This window comes from Salvelinus namaycush, unplaced genomic scaffold (assembly GCF_016432855.1).
Source record: "Salvelinus namaycush isolate Seneca unplaced genomic scaffold, SaNama_1.0 Scaffold3729, whole genome shotgun sequence".
In the NCBI taxonomy this organism is placed as follows: domain Eukaryota; kingdom Metazoa; phylum Chordata; class Actinopteri; order Salmoniformes; family Salmonidae; genus Salvelinus; species Salvelinus namaycush.
Window position 1 is genome coordinate 1 of NW_024060707.1, and position 19,570 is coordinate 19,570.

At 50.2% G+C, this 19,570-nt stretch overlaps 1 protein-coding gene across 1 annotated transcript; it reads left to right on the forward strand.

The window, feature by feature from the left end:
* Window positions 1-5,038: 5,038 nt before the first annotated feature.
* On the forward strand, window positions 5,039-16,126 carry LOC120040682 (cytochrome P450 27C1-like; the record flags this gene model as incomplete). The annotated part of the gene is made up of 5 exons (XM_038985754.1): window positions 5,039-5,544; window positions 8,678-8,868; window positions 10,489-10,688; window positions 13,545-13,754; window positions 15,963-16,126. Coding segments are annotated over exons 1-5 (1,068 nt in total), but the record flags the coding sequence as incomplete, so codon positions are not given.
* Window positions 16,127-19,570: the final 3,444 nt, after the last annotated feature.

The window sequence follows — 19,570 nt, forward strand, 5'->3', positions numbered from 1 at the left end:
CAACACATTTATCACTGTCTTAATACTTTTGTAACTGTCTATTCAGTTGTTGAACACATACAGTCCAGTTCAACGGTGGGTTGCTGTCCTGTATGGATGAGAGATCCACTTTTTCCTGAGGCCTTTTTTTTTGTCTCAGACTGCTGGTTCCTTGACCCCTTAAGAGGTTATTAAAGGGTGAAGACCGATTAAACTTGGATCTAAATTACCTCTCAGGTGTTTTCTACCTTGAGCCATTTCAGTACGTCGAGGTGTGATAAGAATAATCCAGACTATCCTATTCCGAGAGGTCTCAAAGTTATACCTTATATGAAAGTGACACGTTCCTACGTCCTACTTCGGGGTCGTGTCCCATAATCTCTTGACTAGACTGCAAGATGGTATAATCACATTCACAAAAACGAGGTAATTTAAGATACATACGGTACCAGTGATAAATGTGGACACATCTACTCATTCCAGGGGTTTTCTTTATTTTTACTATTTTCTACATTGTAGAATAATATTGAAGACATCAAAACTATGAAATAACACATATGGAATCATGTAGTAACCAAAAAAGTGTTAAATAAATCAAAATATATTTTTGATATTAGATTCTTCAAAGTAGACACCCTTTGCCTTGATGACAGCTTTGCACACTCTTGGAATTCTCTCAACCAGCTTCATTTAAATGTTTTATTTATTTATTTAACCTTTTATTTTAACTAGGCAAGTAATTTAAGAACAAATTCTTATTTACAATGACGGACTACCCCGGCCAAACCCGGACGACGCTGGGCCAATTGTGCGCCGCCCTATGGGACTCCTAATCACAGCCGAATGTGATACAGCCTGGATTCGAACCAGGGACTGTAGTGATGCTTCTTGGGCTGAGGAGAGGGCACGCGAGAAGGCAGAGGAGAGGGCTGAGGAGAGAGGGCTGAGGAGAAGGGCGGAGGGGAGAGGGCTGAGGGGAGAGGGCTGAGGGGAGAGGGCTGAGGGGAGAGGGCTGAGGGGAGAGGGCTGAGGGGAAGGGCTGAGGGGAAGGGCTGAGGGGAGAGGGCTGATGAGAAGGGCTGATGAGAAGGGCTGAGGGGAAGGGCTGAGGAGAGGGGGTGAGGAGAGAGGAGGGGGTGAGGAGAGAGGATGGGGAGAGGGGGTGAGGAGAGAGGATGAGGAGAGGGGTTGAGGAGAAGGGCTGAGGAGAGGCGGTGAGGAGAGAGGATGGGGAGAGGGGGTGAGGAGAAAGGATGGGGAGAGGGGGTGAGGAGAGAGGATGGGGAGAGGGTCTGAGGGGGCTACCAATCCTCCTCGAGGAGGACTAAACCCCGGGTTAATACAAAAACAAAGACCCCATCCACCTCCCCGCCTCCCTCCACGTGCTCCCCTCTCCACCTCCCCGCCTCCCTCCCTCCACGTGCTCCCCCATCCACCTCCCCGCCTCCCTCCACGTGCTCCCCTCTCCACCTCCCCACCTCCCTCCCTCCACGTGCTCCCCCATCCACCTCCCCGCCTTCCTCCACGTGCTCCCCTCTTCACCTCTTACCGACTCCCAGGAAAAATACACCTTTCAAAGAACACGTCTAATTAGCTCGTCATTAGTCTTTCGTAACAGAAGAAATTGAATTAGCTGCTAATTCGTTTATCTTCGCAGGAGAAATTGAGTTAACTTCTAAGAACTTGGACACGAACAGACGTTTGGTCAAAACGGCACGTAGAAGACGCCTTAATGACGGCATCAATGGAAGTTATGACGATCTGTTTACATACAGTGAGCTCCAAAACTATTGGGACTGTGACGTATGTTTTGTTGTTGTTTTTGGCTCTGTACTCCAGCACTTAGGATTTGAAATGATACAATGACTATGGGGGTTAAAGTGCAGACTGACAGCTTTAATTTGAGGGTATTTTTATCCATATCGGGTAAACAGTTTAGAAATTACACAACTTTTTGTATATAGTTCCCCCATTTTAGGGGACCAAAAGTATTGGGACAATTTAACTTATATGTGTATTAAAGTAGTAAAAAGTGTAGTATTGGGCCCTATATTTGTAGCATACAATGATTACATCAAACTTCATTCATACTCCACCCCAAGACATGCTGACCTCTCACCCCAAGACATGCTGACCTCTCACCCCAAGACATGTTGACCTCTCACCCCAAGACATGTTGACCTCTCACCCCAATACATGTTGACCTCTCACCCCAAGACATGCTGACCTCTCACCCCAAGACATGCTGACCTCTCACCCCAAGACATGCTGACCTCTCACCCCAAGACATGCTGACCTCTCACCCCAATACATGTTGACCTCTCACCCCAAGACATGTTGACCTCTCACCCCAATACATGTTGACCTCTCACCCCAAGACATGTTGACCTCTCACCCCAAGACATGCTGACCTCTCACCCCAAGACATGCTGACCTCTCACCCCAAGACATGCTGACCTCTCACCCCAAGACATGTTGACCTCTCACCCCAAGACATATTGACCTCTCACCCCAAGACATGCTGACCTCTCACCCCAAGACATGCTGACCTCTCACCCCAAGACATGCTGACCTCTCACCCCAAGACATGCTGACCTCTCACCCCAAGACATGTTGACCTCTCACCCCAAGACATGTTGACCTCTCACCCCAAGACACATTGACCTCTCACCCCAAGACATGCTGACCTCTCACCCCAAGACATGTTGACCTCTCACCCCAAGACATGTTGACCTCTCACCCCAAGACACATTGACCTCTCACCCCAAGACATGCTGACCTCTCACCCCAAGACATGTTGACCTCTCACCCCAAGACATGCTGACCTCTCACCATTACACTTAAGGGGAGGTCTGCATTTTTTGGGGGGGGGGTATGATATTTGTGTGTCTGTTACTTTTCTCACTCGTCATTATTCACTTTTAATTCAGAATTATCTGTAATGACGGTAGCATCCACATTAATGTAAAAATGTTGAAAAACTGCTGTAATTTCTAAAACGATATAAATTTCAAATCCAAAATGCTGTAGTCCAGAGTCAAAACATTTATCACTGTCTTCATAGTTTAGGAGCTCACTGTTTATTCAGTTGTTGAACACATACACTCCAGGTCAACATTGGCTTGTGGTCCTGTCTACATATGTTTACATGCTAATAAAACCCATTGAATTGAGAGAGAGACAGAGGGAGACGGGAGAGAGGGAGACGGGAGAGAGAGAGACGGGAGAGAGAGAGAGACGGGAGAGAGGGAGACGGGAGAGAGAGACGAGAGAGAGAGAGAGACGGGAGAGAGGGAGATGGGAGAGAGAGAGACAGAGAGACAGAGAGACAGAGAGAGAGAGAGACAGAGAGAGAGACATAGAGAGAGAGAGAGAGAGAGAGAGAGAGAGAGAGAGAGAGAGAGAGAGAGAGAGACAGAGAGAGAGAGAGAGAGAGAGACAGGAAGGTAGGAACATGTGCCTGATAAATACTATTTAATTATGAGCCTCCTAATGGAGTTGTTTTTCACCTTGGTCTGATTTAGCAGGATTTATAACAAGTCTTAGTCTAACTGAGATTAGGTCAAATGTCAAACAAGGTCTTACTCCCCCGACACCTGTTCATGTATCAGTGAAGTGTAATTGTTTTTTTTGGCACGTTGTATTCTACTCCGCCCTCCCTCTCTCCTTCCTTCCCTCCCTCTCTCACTCTCTGTATCTCTCTCTCTCTCTCTCCCTCTCTCTCTCTCTCTCTCTCTCTCTCTCTCTCTCTCTCTCTCACTCTCTCCCTCTCTCCCTCTCTCCCTCTCTCCCTCTCTCCCTCTCTCTCTCTCTCAATTCAATTCAATTCAATTCAAGGGGCTTTATTGGCATGGGAAACATGTGTTAACATTGCCAAAGCAAGTGAGGTAGACAATACACAAAAGTGAAACAAACAATACAAATTAACAGTAAACATTACACATACAGAAGTTTCAAAACAATAAAGACATTACAAATGTCATATTATATATATACAGTGTTGTAACAATGTACAAATGGTTAAAGCACACAAGTTAAAATAAATAAGCATAAATATGGGTTGTATTTACAATGGTGTTTGTTCTTCACTGGTTGCCCTTTTCTTGTGGCAACAGGTCACAAATCTTGCTGCTGTGATGGCACACTGTGGAATTTCACCCAGTAGATATGGGAGTTTATCAAAATTGGATTTGTTTTCAAATTCTTTGTGGATCTGTGTAATCTGAGGGAAATATGTCTCTCTAATATGGTCATACATTGGGCAGGAGGTTAGGAAGTGCAGCTCAGTTTCCACCTCATTTTGTGGGCAGTGTGCACATAGCCTGTCTTCTCTTGAGAGCCATGTCTGCCTACGGCGGCCTTTCTCAATAGCAAGGCTATGCTCACTGAGTCTGTACATAGTCAAAGCTTTTCCTTAAGTTTGGGTCAGTCACAGTGGTCAGGTATTCTGCCACTGTGTACTCTCTGTTTAGGGCCAAATAGCATTCTAGTTTGCTCTGTTTTTTTGTTAATTCTTTCCAATGTGTCAAGTAATTATCTTTTTGTTTTCTCATGATTTGGTTGGGTCTAATTGTGCTGTTGTCCTGGGGCTCTGTGGGGTGTGTTTGTGTTTGTGAACAGAGCCCTAGGACCAGCTTGCTTAGGGGACTCTTCTCCAGGTTCATCTCTCTGTAGGTGATGGCTTTGTTATGGAAGGTTTGGGAATCGCTTCCTTTTAGGTGGTTGTAGAATTTAACGGCTCTTTTCTGGATTTTGATCATTAGTGGGTATCGGCCTAATTCTGCTCTGCATGCATTATTTGGTGTTCTACGTTGTACACGGAGGATATTTTTGCAGAATTCTGCATTCTCTCTCTCTCTCTCCCTCTCACTCACTCTCTGTCTCTCTCGCTCCTTTTTTTTGGGGGGGGGGGGGGGGTTGGAACGCCCTCAGCCTAACATGAACCCGATCTCTCTCCCCCCGAGCCCTGAACATCCAATCCTCTTCCAGTCCGAGGGTTACATAAACTCTTCTTTAAAAGACTGTTGCTTCTCCTCCCAGTACCGTCTCCAATAATCTCAGTCCATTTCGGGAGTCGAGCCGGTCATTCTCTGACGTGCCCGGAACATGCATTTTGGCGCAAAGCAGATGTGGAATTCATTCGCGTTTTATTAACAGATTGTTTAGGCTATTTGTTGTTGTTGTGAGTTTTCCCCCACCAAGTCCTTTTCTTGCAACAAAAGAGACAGTCTACAAGATCCTTACAATTTAAAAAACTACAAAATGGCACTTCAGAATAAAATCCTTCAATTGAGCTGCAGGAGTGTTTTGGGAGAAATGCTCAATAAGAGGTTTGTAAGTAATTCTCCCGCGCTGCTCAAATCTGCAACCAGCGAGTCGCTCCGGATCTCTGCGACCCGAGAAGAGACTTTCCCGGACGGTTTGATCACACCGGGGGCCAGGGTGGAGGTGGTCGCTAAGGAGACCCGGATCAAGAGTCTGAAAGAGATGCCGGGACCCAGCGCCATCAGCAACCTGATCGAGTTCTTTTACCGGGACGGTTTCAGTAGAATCCACGAAATTCAGGTAGGCTGCCTGGTCTCATTACCCCCACAATCTACACATATTTCTAAAGAAAGTAAATATATAGGCAGACTACACATTAAATAACACATGTCTGTCTACGTCATGAGTAAAGCACTTACTTTTCCCAATATAACGAGTGTAAAAAGTATAAATAAATGATAATTTCAACAAGAAATTGCATGTTTGATGGTAGCCTCTGTGCAGGAACACAAGTTTAGCCAGCGGAGACTCATATTTATGAATACAAATAATTATTTCTAAGTGTGGTAGTAACAAACCCTATAGACAGACAAAAACAATAATCCCAAAACACATTGTGTTTGTCATTCGGTTTTAAAACAACATATTTGATGATGTGACGGAAATGACATTGGCAGAAAGTCGGAGGAAAAACATTTGTCGAATAAAATGGTCCCAGCCAATACCAGTTTATGGTTCCTGACAAAATGACAAACATTTCTGTTGATAAAAGTATTTCCCAAGAAACTTAAGAAAATGCCAAAAGTGCCAATCGTTGCAAAATCACCGAAATATTCAATCCAAAAACAGAAGACCATTGCATTCGTAACAAAATGTTTTGAATTTGCAAAACGTATGATTTATATATTACTTATTCCAATTTGTTATGGCTGACGTTAGCTAGGCTATGGGTTAAGGTCAGGGTTATGAGTTAGGTTTAAGGGTTATTAAGGTTATGGGTAGGGTTACCTAACATGCAAAGTAACTAAAGGAGTTGATAATTAGCTAAATTGCTACAGTTGTCCGTGATGAAATCTAAACTCGCAAACCTTTTGGTTGGCTAAAGGTTCGCGTTATGACATCTAAAAGGTTGGCTAGACGTTCGCGTTATGACGTCTAAAAGGTTGGCTAGACGTTCGCGTTATGACATCTAAAAGGTTGGCTAGACGTTCGCGTTATGACGTCTAAAAGGTTGGCTAGACGTTCGCGTTATGACGTCTAAAAGGTTGGCTAGACGTTCGCGTTATGACGTCTAAAAGGTTGGCTAGACGTTCGCGTTATGACGTCTAAAAGGTTGGCTAGACGTTCGCGTTATGACGTCTAAAAGGTTGGCTAGACGTTCGCGTTATGACGTCTAAAAGGTTGGCTAGACGTTCGCGTTATGAAATCTAAAGACTCGCAAACTTTTTGGTTTGCTAGACGTTCGCGTTTTAAAAGCCCACCCATCCATATTTGTAATTTACTTCACATTATGTGTGCTTTTGCGTAACTGGGTGCATTGAGGAGACCGACTGGAGTCCATACAGTTAAGTCGACTTGAACCCAGACTGACTAGCGTAGTAAAACTTTCCCCCGTTGCATAAGCAAACACTCCTTCCTCGGTGTCACCTGAGGTGAACCTATCGGTCTTAAGAGCCGAAGGTGACTGTAAAACAGGATACTGTGGCACGCCAGACTAGTCTGTCTACTATAACTCGCTATTGAAGAAGATCATTGTTACCTGGGAGTCAATAGGAAAACACGTCTTCTGTTTACCACACTGTTAATGCCCGTTGTTTTTCTGTCTACTAGTGTTCATGTACTTCAGTCTAATGAAGAAGAATAAGCTTTCTCCCTGGTTAATAACACAACTAAGCCACTGTAGACATACAGGTTAAGGTGCACATTGTTTTGGTGAAAAATATACTTTTCGTTATAGTGCTGGTTGTGTGCTGAATGAATCCATTGTGAGTGAAAATGGGGGACGGGGGAAAAAAGCCCATAGTACATAATACAACTGGCTTGAAACACGAGAACAGTTGTTTTCGGTACTTCCTTTGGGGCATTTGTGCCGGAGCTTGACGACAAAGATGTGTGTCCCAGTGGGGGGGGTTACATTTTGAATAGCCAATCAGAAGTAGTGTATGGGGGCGTTGCATAACCATCATCATGTTAGGGAAATGGATCCATTACTTAATAAGGGTTAGGGAAATGGAACCATTACTTAATAGGTGTTAGGGAAATGGAACCATTACTTAATAGGGGTTAGGGAAATGGAACCATTACTTAATAGGGGTTAGGGAAATGGAACCATTACTTAATAGGGGTTAGGGAAATGGTATGAGGAAAACCGTGGCAGTTACATGTATTGTTCCGCACGGCGGTAGAGGGGAGAGAGCGCAATAGAGTGAAAGATCGGTTTAGTGTGACCCTCCATTATTTCTGAATGTAACCTAGCAACACTGCCTGTCTACATCTGGGTAGCCTGGTCCCAGGCCTCTTTGTGCTGTGTTGACAAACTCCCGTTGACAAATTCCCGTTGACAAATTCCCGTTGCCAAACTCCCGTTGCCAAACTCTGTGAGATAGAAAGAGAGATGGGGATGAGGATTAGTTTAGTGTGACTCTAGATCAAAACACAGGCATCACATTCTATAGGCTTAAACCCCTAAATGACAAATCCCAGAAAGGATGTTGACAGCAAATCCCAGACAGCAAATCCCAGACAGGATGTTGACAGCAAATCCCAGACAGGATGTTGACAGCAAATCCCAGACAGGGTGTTGACAGCAAATCCCAGACAGGATGTTGACAGCAAATCCCAGACAGGATGTTGACAGCAAATCCCAGACAGGGTGTTGACAGCAAATCCCAGACAGGATGTTGACAGCAAATCACAGACAGGATGTTGACAGCAAATCACAGACAGGATGTTGACAGCAAATCACAGACAGGATGTTGACAGCAAATCACAGACAGGATGTTGACAGCAAATCCCAGACAGGATGTTGACAGCAAATCACAGACAGGATGTTGACAGAAAATCTCAGACAGGATGTTGACAGCAAATCCCAGACAGGATGTTGACAGCAAATCCCAGACAGGATGTTGACAGCAAATCCCAGACGGGATGTTGACAGCAAATCCCAGACGGGATGTTGACAGCAAATCCCAGACGGGATGTTGACAGCAAATCCCAGACGGGATGTTGACAGCAAATCTCAGACGGGATGTTGACAGCAAATCTCAGACGGGATGTTGACAGCAAATCCCAGACGGGATGTTGACAGCAAATCCCAGACGGGATGTTGACAGCAAATCTCAGACGGGATGTTGACAGCAAATCCCAGACGGGATGTTGACAGCAAATCCCAGACAGGCTGTTGACAGCAAGTTTCCTCTCTCTCTCCCCCCAGATGGAACACTCTCAGAAGTATGGGAAGATTTTTAAGTCTCGTTTCGGCCCCCAGCTGGTCGTGTCCATCGCAGGGCGGGATCTGGTTGCCGAGGTGCTGAGGACGGAGGGTGTGGCCCCGCAGAGAGGCAACATGGAGTCTTGGAAGGAGTACCGCGACCTGAGGGGCCGATCTACCGGACTTATCTCGGCGTGAGTCTGACCTCTGAACTACGACCTGTGACATCACGGGACACAAAACGTTATACCCCCCTTTTTGAAAGGAGGAAAATCTAGAAATGATTCACACGGAGAAGTAGTATCGACTTCAGTTAGTTGTAATGAATATTTTTGTGTAAAATCATCAACAATGTACATATGAACAAAAAACGGGATGTTTGACAAGTGAAGAATGTGTTTCTCAGAGTACATATTGTTCCGTAAAACCAGTGATGTCACATTACCACCTCAATGTATTCCTATTTGTTACTTTAAAAACAAAACTTGACTCTATTGACAAAAGCTCTGACAAAGGCCGTGAGGCCGATACGTAAAGCTCTGACGAAGGCCGTGAGGCCGATACGTAAAGCTCTGACGAAGGCCGTGAGGCCGATACGTAAAGCTCTGACGAAGGCCCTGAGGCCAATACGTAAAGCTCTGACGAAGGCCGTGAGGTCGATACGTAAAGCTCTGACGAAGGCCGTGAGGCCGATACGTAAAGCTCTGACGAAGGCCGTGAGGCCGATACGTAAAGCTCTGACGAAGGCCCTGAGGCCGATACGTAAAGCTCTGAGGAAGGCCGTGAGGCCGATACGTAAAGCTCTGACGAAGGCCGTGAGGCCGATACGTAAAGCTCTGACGAAGGCCCTGAGGCCGATACGTAAAGCTCTGACGAAGGCCGTGAGGCCGATACGTAAAGCTCTGACGAAGGCCGCGAGGTCGATACGTAAAGCTCTGACGAAGGCCGTGAGGCCGATACGTAAAGCTCTGACGAAGGCCGTGAGGTCGATACGTAAAGCTCTGACGAAGGCCGTGAGGTCGATACGTAAAGCTCTGACGAAGCCCGTGAGGCCGATACGTAAAGCTCTGAGGAAGGCCCTGAGGCCGATACGTAAAGCTCTGACGAAGGCCGTGAGGCCGATACGTAAAGCTCTGAGGAAGGCCCTGAGGCCGATACGTAAAGCTCTGACGAACCCCGTGAGGCCGATACGTAAAGCTCTGACGAAGCCCGTGAGGCCGATACGTAAAGCTCTGACGAAGCCCGTGAGGCCGATACGTAAAGCTCTGACGAAGGCCGTGAGGCCGATACGTAAAGCTCTGACGAAGGCCGTGAGGCCGATACGTAAAGCTCTGACGAAGCCCGTGAGGCCGATACGTAAAGCTCTGACGAAGGCCGTGAGGCCGATACGTAAAGCTCTGACGAAGGTTGCGAGGCCGATACGTAAAGCTGATTAAATATCCGTGATAATATCAAGAGCAGTGTGCGGTTTCCTTCCACCTTCATCTTAAACTCTGTGAATTAATTGACACAACCCTTTTTAACCCTTTTTTTCAACGCCTCACTTTTCTATTTTTCTCCATAAAATATCCTTGTATTTATATAATGAATTTATTAATTCTTATCCTTTTTTATATGAACACATTTTTTATCAACAAATAAAACATTTATGACCTTGTATTAATTCGTTCGTGTAAATTACAGCAACAACATTTGTGACGTTGGAACCTGCTTGTATCTGATTGCGGGAATCTTCCCAACCGGGATTTCTGTGAAAACCCTTTTCAGTTGTTGTCTCTCTGTGACCACCTTCTCTCCCCGTTCTCTCTCTGTAGGGAGGGTGAGGACTGGTTGAAGATGCGTAGCATCCTCCGTCAGCTGATCATGAGACCGAAGGACGTGGCTCAGTTCTCTGACGATGTGAATGCTGTGGTGGATGACCTGGTGAAGAGGGTGGAGACGCTGAGGAGCCAGCAGACAGACGGACTCACTGTACTCAATATTAACGATCTGTTTTTCAAATACGCAATGGAAGGTGGGTAGTGGGTACATGGAGGGTGGGTAGTGGGTACAGGGAGGATGGGTAGTGGGTACAGGGAGGGTGGGTACAGGGAGGATGGGTACTGGGAGGATGGGTAGTGGGTACAGGGAGGATGGGTAGTGGGTACAGGGAGGATGGGTAGTGGGTACAGGGAGGATGGGTAGTGGGTACATGGAGGATGGGTACAGGGAGGATGGGTAGTGGGTACAGGGAGGATGGGTACAGGGAGGATGGGTAGTGGGTACAGGGAGGATGGGTAGTGGGTACAGGGAGGATGGGTACTGGGAGGATGGGTACTGGGAGGATGGGTAGTGGGTACAGGGAGGATGGGTAGTGGGTACAGGGAGGATGGGTACAGGGAGGATGGTACAGGGAGGATGGGTAGTGGGTACAGGGAGGATGGGTACAGGGAGGATGGGTACAGGGAGGATGGGTACTGGGAGGATGGGTAGTGGGTACAGGGAGGATGGGTACAGGGAGGATAGGTACAGGGAGGATGGGTAGTGGGTACATGGAGGATGGGTACAGGGAGGATGGGTAGTGGGTACAGGGAGGATGGGTACAGGGAGGATGGGTAGTGGGTACAGGGAGGATGGGTAGTGGGTACAGGGAGGATGGGTACAGGGAGGATGGTACAGGGAGGATGGGTAGTGGGTACAGGGAGGATGGGTACAGGGAGGATGGGTACAGGGAGGATGGGTACTGGGAGGATGGGTAGTGGGTACAGGGAGGATGGGTACAGGGAGGATGGGTAGTGGGTACAGGGAGGATGGGTACAGGGAGGATGGGTAGTGGGTACAGGGAGGATGGGTAGTGGGTACAGGGAGGATGGGTACAGGGAGGATGGGTACAGGGAGGATGGGTACAGGGAGGATGGGTAGTGGGTACAGGGAGGATGGGTACAGGGAGGATGGGTACAGAGAGGATGGGTAGTGGGTACAGGGAGGATGGGTAGTGGGTACAGGGAGGATGGGTACAGGGAGGATGGGTAGTGGGTACAGGGAGGATGGGTAGTGGGTACAGGAAGGATGGGTACAGGGAGGATGGGTAGTGGGTACAGGGAGGATGGGTACAGGGAGGATGGGTACAGGGAGGATGGGTACAGGGAGGATGGGTACAGGGAGGATGGGTAGTGGGTACAGGGAGGGTGGGTACAGGGAGGATGGGTACAGGGAGGATGGGTAGTGGGTACAGGGAGGATGGGTAGTGGGTACAGGGAGGATGGGTAGTGGGTACAGGGAGGATGGGTACAGGGAGGATGGGTAGTGGGTACAGGGAGGATGGGTAGTGGGTACAGGGAGGATGGGTGGTGGGTACAGGGAGGATGGGTACAGGGAGGGTGGGTTGTGGGAGGATGGGTAGTGGGTACAGGGAGGATGGGTACAGGGAGGATGGGTAGTGGGTACAGGAAGGTGGGTACAGGGAGGATGGGTAGTGGGTACAGGGAGGATGGGTAGTGGGTACAGGGAGGATGGGTACAGGGAGGATTGGTACAGGGAGGATGGGTAGTGGGTACAGGGAGGATGGGTAGTGGGTACAGGGAGGATGGGCACAGGGAGGATGGGTAGTGGGTACAGGGAGGATGGATGGTGGGTACAGGGAGGATGGGTAGTGGGTACAGGGAGGATGGGTACAGGGAGGATGGGTACAGGGAGGATGGGTAGTGGGTACAGGGAGGATGGGTAGTGGGTACAGGGAGGATGGGTAGTGGGTACAGGGAGGATGGGTACAGGGAGGATGGGTACAGGGAGGATGGGTACAGGGAGGATGGGTAGTGGGTACAGGGAGGATGGGTACTGGGAGGATGGGTAGTGTGTACAGGGAGGATGGGTAGTGGGTACAGGGAGGATGGGTACAGGGAGGATGGGTAGTGGGAACAGGGAGGGTGGGTACAGGGAGGATGGGTACAGGGAGGATGGGTACAGGGAGGATGGGTAGTGGGTACAGGGAGGGTGGGTACAGGGAGGATGGGTACAGGGAGGATGGGTAGTGGGTACAGGGAGGATGGGTAGTGGGTACAGGGAGGGTGGGTACAGGGAGGATGGGTACAGGGAGGATGGGTAGTGGGTACAGGGAGGGTGGGTACAGGGAGGATGGGTACAGGGAGGATGGGTACAGGGAGGATGGGTAGTGGGTACAGGGAGGATGGGTACTGGGAGGATGGGTAGTGGGTACTGGGAGGATGGGTAGTGGGTACAGGGAGGATGGGTAGTGGGTACAGGGAGGATGGGTAGTGGGTACAGGGAGGATGGGTAGTGGGTATAGGGAGGATGGGTACAGGGAGGATGGGTAGTGGGTACAGGGAGGATGGGTAGTGGGTACAGGGAGGATGGGTACAGGGAGGATGGGTAGTGGGTACAGGGAGGATGGGTACAGGGAGGATGGGTAGTGGGTACAGGGAGGATGGGTACAGGGAGGATGGGTAGTGGGTACTGGGAGGATGGGTACAGGGAGGATGGGTACAGGGAGGATGGGTAGTGGGTACAGGGAGGATGGGTAGTGGGTACAGGGAGGGTGGGTACAGGGAGGATGGGTACAGGGAGGATGGGTAGTGGGTACTGGGAGGATGGGTACAGGGAGGATGGGTAGTGGGTACAGGGAGGATGGGTAGTGGGTACAGGGAGGATGGGTGACTAATCAGTGATCCCTCCGGTATATCAGGTTCCATGTAGACTACGTACTGTATCTGTTTAGACTCTGTGGGAAGTCTTGTTGAGGGTGCAGGTGCTTTACAGGTGTGACATCATTTCCAGTTGTCATGCCAGCTAAACTAATAATAAACCCCAACTTTCTTGTGATCTTTTTTTTTTAATCTTCCAAGTTCATTTTACCTTCCTCTTCTTCTTCCAGGTATGGCAGCCATCTTGTACGAGGACCGTCTGGGCTGCTTGGAGAATGAGATTCCTCAGAAGAGCCAGGACTACATCGCAGCCCTGCACCTGATGTTTAGTTCCTTTAAAATGACCATGTACGCCGGGGCCATCCCCAAGTGGCTCAGAACCATCATCCCCAGGCCCTGGGAGGAGTTCTGCAGCTCCTGGGACGGACTCTTCAGCTTCAGTACGTTTCGGTGATGCTGCATTTCCCACGGGTCATTTACCCCGGTGTTTGACCTTTAAAAGCCTCAGACTGGTGATTTACCCCGGTGTTTGACCTTTAAAAGCCTCCGACGGGTGATTTACCCCGGTGTTTGACCTTTAAAAGCCTCCGACGGGTGATTTACCCCGGTGTTTGACCTTTAAAAGCCTCCGACGGGTGATTTACCCCGGTGTTTGACCTTTAAAAGCCTCAGACTGGTGATTTACCCCGGTGTTTGACCTTTAAAAGCCTCAGACTGGTGATTTACCCCAGTGTTTGACCTTTAAAAGCCTCAGACTGGTGATTTACCCCGGTGTTTGACCTTTTAAAGCCTCCGACGGGTGATTTACCCCGGTGTTTGACCTTTTAAAGCCTCAGACGGGTGATTTACCCCGGTGTTTGACCTTTAAAAGCCTCAGACTGGTCATTTACCCCGGTGTTTGACCTTTTAAATCCTCCGACGGGTGATTTACCCTGGTGTTTGACCTTTAAAAGCCTCAGACGGGTGATTTACCCCGGTGTTTGACCTTTAAAAGCCTCAGACGGGTGATTTACCCTGGTGTTTGACCTTTAAAAGCCTCAGACTGGTGATTTACCCTGGTGTTTGATCTTTAAAAGCCTCAGACTGGTGATTTACCCCGGTGTTTGATCTTTAAAAGCCTCAGACTGGTGATTTACCCCGGTGTTTGATCTTTAAAAGCCTCAGACTGGTGATTTACCCCGGTGTTTGATCTTTAAAAGCCTCAGACGGGTGATTTACCCCGGTGTTTGATCTTTAAAAGCCTCAGACTGGTGATTTACCCCGGTGTTTGACCTTTAAAAGCCTCAGACTGGTGATTTACCCCGGTGTTTGACCTTTAAAAGCCTCAGACCGGTCATTTACCCTGGTGTTTGACCTTTAAAAGCCTCAGACTGGTCATTTACCCTGGTGTTTGACCTTTAAAAGCCTCAGACTGGTGATTTACCCCGGTGTTTGACCTTTTAAATCCTCAGACTGGTGATTTACCCCGGTGTTTGACCTTTAAAAGCCTCAGACCGGTCATTTACCCTGGTGTTTGACCTTTAAAAGCCTCAGACTGGTGATTTACCCCGGTGTTTGACCTTTTAAAGCCTCCGACGGGTGATTTACCCCGGTGTTTGACCTTTTAAAGCCTCAGACGGGTGATTTACCCTGGTGTTTGACCTTTAAAAGCCTCAGACTGGTGATTTACCCCGGTGTTTGACCTTTAAAAGCCTCAGACTGGTCATTTACCCCGGTGTTTGACCTTTAAAAGCCTCAGACTGGTGATTTACCCCGGTGTTTGACCTTTAAAAGCCTCAGACTGGTCATTTACCCCGGTGTTTGACCTTTAAAAAGCCTCAGACCGGTCATTTACCCCGGTGTTTGACCTTTAAAAGCCTCAGACTGGTGATTTACCCTGGTGTTTGACCTTTAAAAGCCTCAGACGGGTGATTTACCCTGGTGTTTGACCTTTTAAAAGCCTCAGACGGGTGATTTACCCCGGTGTTTGACCTTTAAAAGCCTCCGACGGGTGATTTACCCCGGTGTTTGATCTTTAAAAGCCTCAGACCGGTGATTTACCCCAGTGTTTGATCTTTAAAAGCCTCAGACCGGTGATTTACCCCGGTGTTTGACCTTTAAAAGCCTCCGACGGGTGATTTACCCGGTGTTTGACCTTTAAAAGCCTCCGACAGGTCTGACTGCTGAGAGCTACTTTATTGAGGGGAATGTCTCACCTACACTCTTAGAAAAACATCAAATGGTACTTCGCCTGTCCCCATAGGAGAACCCTGTGTAGAACCCTTTTGGTTCCGGGTAGAACCCTTTTGATTCCAGGTAGAACACTTTTGGTTCCAGGTAGAACACTTTTGGTTCCAGGTAGAACCCTTTACACAGAGGGTTCTACATGGAACTCAAAATGATTTTTACCAGGATCCATAAAGGGTTATCCTATGGGGACAGACGAAGAACCCTTTTTAAAACCCATTATTTCTAATGAGTGTCTCTGACTGTAAGTGTCTCTGGATAAGAGCGTCTGATAAATGACTCACTTGTGAATGCATGCATGTAACCCTATACCCCCCTCCTCTCCTCCCCCCCCCCCTCTCCTCCTTCTCCCCCCCCCCTCCTCTCCTCCCCTCCCCCCTCTCCTCCTTCTCCTCCCCCCTCTCCTCCTCTCCTCCCCCCAGGCCAGATCCATGTGGATAAGCGTCTGGGGGAGATCCAGGATCTGGTGTCCCGAGGAGAGACGGTGAAGGGGGGGCTTTTAACTCACATGCTGGTGACCCGAGAGATGAACCTGGAGGAGATCTACGCTAACATGACTGAGATGTTACTGGCTGGGGTGGACACGGTGAGCAGTAGGGGAGATGTTGCTATCTGGGGTGGACACGGTGAGCAGTAGGGGAGATGTTGCTATCTGGGGTGGACACGGTGAGCAGTAGGGGAGAGGGAGATGTTACTGGCTGGGGTGGACACGGTGAGCAGTAGGGGAGAGGGAGATGTTACTGGCTGGGGTGGACACGGTGAGCAGTAGGGGAGATGTTGCTATCTGGGGTGGACACGGTGAGCAGTAGGGGAGATGTTGCTATCTGGGGTGGACACGGTGAGCAGTAGGGGAGATGTTACTAGCTGGGGTGGACAACGGTGAGCAGTAGGGGAGATGTTACTAGCTGGGGTGGACACGGTGAGCAGTAGGGGAGATGTTACTAGCTGGGGTGGACACGGTGAGCAGTAGGGGAGATGTTGCTGGCTGGGGTGGACACGGTGAGCAGTAGGGGAGATGTTGCTAGCTGGGGTGGACACGGTGAGCAGTAGGGGAGATGTTGCTAGCTGGGGTGGACACGGTGAGCAGTAGGGGAGATGTTGCTAGCTGGGGTGGACACGGTGAGCAGTAGGGGAGATGTTGCTAGCTGGGGTGGACACGGTGAGCAGTAGGGGAGATGTTGCTAGCTGGGGTGGACACGGTGAGCAGTAGGGGAGATGTTGCTATCTGGGGTGGACACGGTGAGCAGTAGGGGAGAGGGAGATGTTACTGGCTGGGGTGGACACGGTGAGCAGTAGGGGAGAGGGAGATGTTACTGGCTGGGGTGGACACGGTGAGCAGTAGGGGAGATGTTGCTATCTGGGGTGGACACGGTGAGCAGTAGGGGAGATGTTGCTATCTGGGGTGGACACGGTGAGCAGTAGGGGAGATGTTACTAGCTGGGGTGGACACGGTGAGCAGTAGGGGAGATGTTACTAGCTGGGGTGGACACGGTGAGCAGTAGGGGAGATGTTACTAGCTGGGGTGGACACGGTGAGCAGTAGGGGAGATGTTGCTGGCTGGGGTGGACACGGTGAGCAGTAGGGGAGATGTTGCTAGCTGGGGTGGACACGGTGAGCAGTAGGGGAGATGTTGCTAGCTGGGGTGGACACGGTGAGCAGTAGGGGAGATGTTGCTAGCTGGGGTGGACACGGTGAGCAGTAGGGGAGATGTTGCTAGCTGGGGTGGACACGGTGAGCAGTAGGGGAGATGTTGCTAGCTGGGGTGGACACGGTGAGCAGTAGGGGAGATGTTGCTAGCTGGGGTGGACACGGTGAGCAGTAGGGGAGATGTTGCTATCTGGGGTGGACACGGTGAGCAGTAGGGGAGAGGGAGATGTTACTGGCTGGGGTGGACACGGTGAGCAGTAGGGGAGAGGGAGATGTTACTGGCTGGGGTGGACACGGTGAGCAGTAGGGGAGATGTTGCTATCTGGGGTGGACACGGTGAGCAGTAGGGGAGATGTTGCTATCTGGGGTGGACACGGTGAGCAGTAGGGGAGATGTTACTAGCTGGGGTGGACACGGTGAGCAGTAGGGGAGATGTTACTAGCTGGGGTGGACACGGTGAGCAGTAGGGGAGATGTTACTAGCTGGGGTGGACACGGTGAGCAGTAGGGGAGATGTTGCTGGCTGGGGTGGACACGGTGAGCAGTAGGGGAGATGTTGCTAGCTGGGGTGGACACGGTGAGCAGTAGGGGAGATGTTGCTATCTGGGGTGGACACGGTGAGCAGTAGGGGAGATGTTACTAGCTGGGGTGGACACGGTGAGCAGTAGGGGAGATGTTACTAGCTGGGGTGGACACGGTGAGCAGTAGGGGAGATGTTGCTGGCTGGGGTGGACACGGTGAGCAGTAGGGGAGATGTTGCTAGCTGGGGTGGACACGGTGAGCAGTAGGGGAGATGTTGCTATCTGGGGTGGACACGGTGAGCAGTAGGGGAGATGTTACTAGCTGGGGTGGACACGGTGAGCAGTAGGGGAGGATGTTACTAGCTGGGGTGGACACGGTGAGCAGTAGGGGAGATGTTGCTGGCTGGGGTGGACACGGTGAGCAGTAGGGGAGAGGGGATGTTACTGGTTGGGGTGGACACGGTGAGCAGTAGGGGAGATGTTACTAGCTGGGGTGGACACGGTGAGCAGTAGGGGAGATGTTACTTGTTGGGGTGGACACGGTGAGCAGTAGGGGAGATGTTACTAGCTGGGGTGGACACGGTGAGCAGTAGGGGAGATGTTGCTAGCTGGGGTGGACACGGTGAGCAGTAGGGGAGATGTTGCTATCTGGGGTGGACACGGTGAGCAGTAGGGGAGATGTTACTAGCTGGGGTGGACACGGTGAGCAGTAGGGGAGATGTTACTAGCTGGGGTGGACACGGTGAGCAGTAGGGGAGATGTTACTAGCTGGAGTGGACACGGTGAGCAGTAGGGGAGATGTTGCTAGCTGGGGTGGACACGGTGAGCAGTAGGGGAGATGTTGCTAGCTGGGGTGGACACGGTGAGCAGTAGGGGAGATGTTGCTAGCTGGGGTGGACACGGTGAGCAGTAGGGGAGATGTTGCTATCTGGGGTGGACACGGTGAGCAGTAGGGGAGATGTTACTAGCTGGGGTGGACACGGTGAGCAGTAGGGGAGATGTTACTATCTGGGGTGGACACGGTGAGCAGTAGGGGAGATGTTGCTATCTGGGGTGGACACGGTGAGCAGTAGGGGAGATGTTACTAGCTGGGGTGGACACGGTGAGCAGTAGGGGAGATGTTGCTGGCTGGGGTGGACACGGTGAGCAGTAGGGGAGATGTTGCTAGCTGGGGTGGACACGGTGAGCAGTAGGGGAGATGTTGCTATCTGGGGTGGACACGGTGAGCAGTAGGGGAGATGTTACTGGTTGGGGTGGACACGGTGAGCAGTAGGGGAGATGTTACTAGCTGGGGTGGACACGGTGAGCAGTAGGGGAGATGTTACTAGCTGGGGTGGACACGGTGAGCAGTAGGGGAGATGTTACTAGCTGGGGTGGACACGGTGAGCAGTAGGGGAGAGGGGATGTTACTGGTTGGGGTGGACACGGTGAGCAGTAGGGGAGATGTTACTAGCTGGGGTGGACACGGTGAGCAGTAGGGGAGATGTTACTTGTTGGGGTGGACACGGTGAGCAGTAGGGGAGATGTTACTGGTTGGGGTGGACACGGTGAGCAGTAGGGGAGATGTTACTGGGGTGGACACGGTGAGCAGTAGGGGAGATGTTACTAGCTGGGGTGGACACGGTGAGCAGTAGGGGAGATGTTGCTAGCTGGGGTGGACACGGTGAGCAGTAGGGGAGATGTTACTAGCTGGGGTGGACACGGTGAGCAGTAGGGAGATGTTGCTAGCTGGGGTGGACACGGTGAGCAGTAGGGGAGATGTTACTAGCTGGGGTGGACACGGTGAGCAGTAGGGGAGATGTTGCTAGCTGGGGTGGACACGGTGAGCAGTAGGGGAGATGTTGCTAGCTGGGGTGGACACGG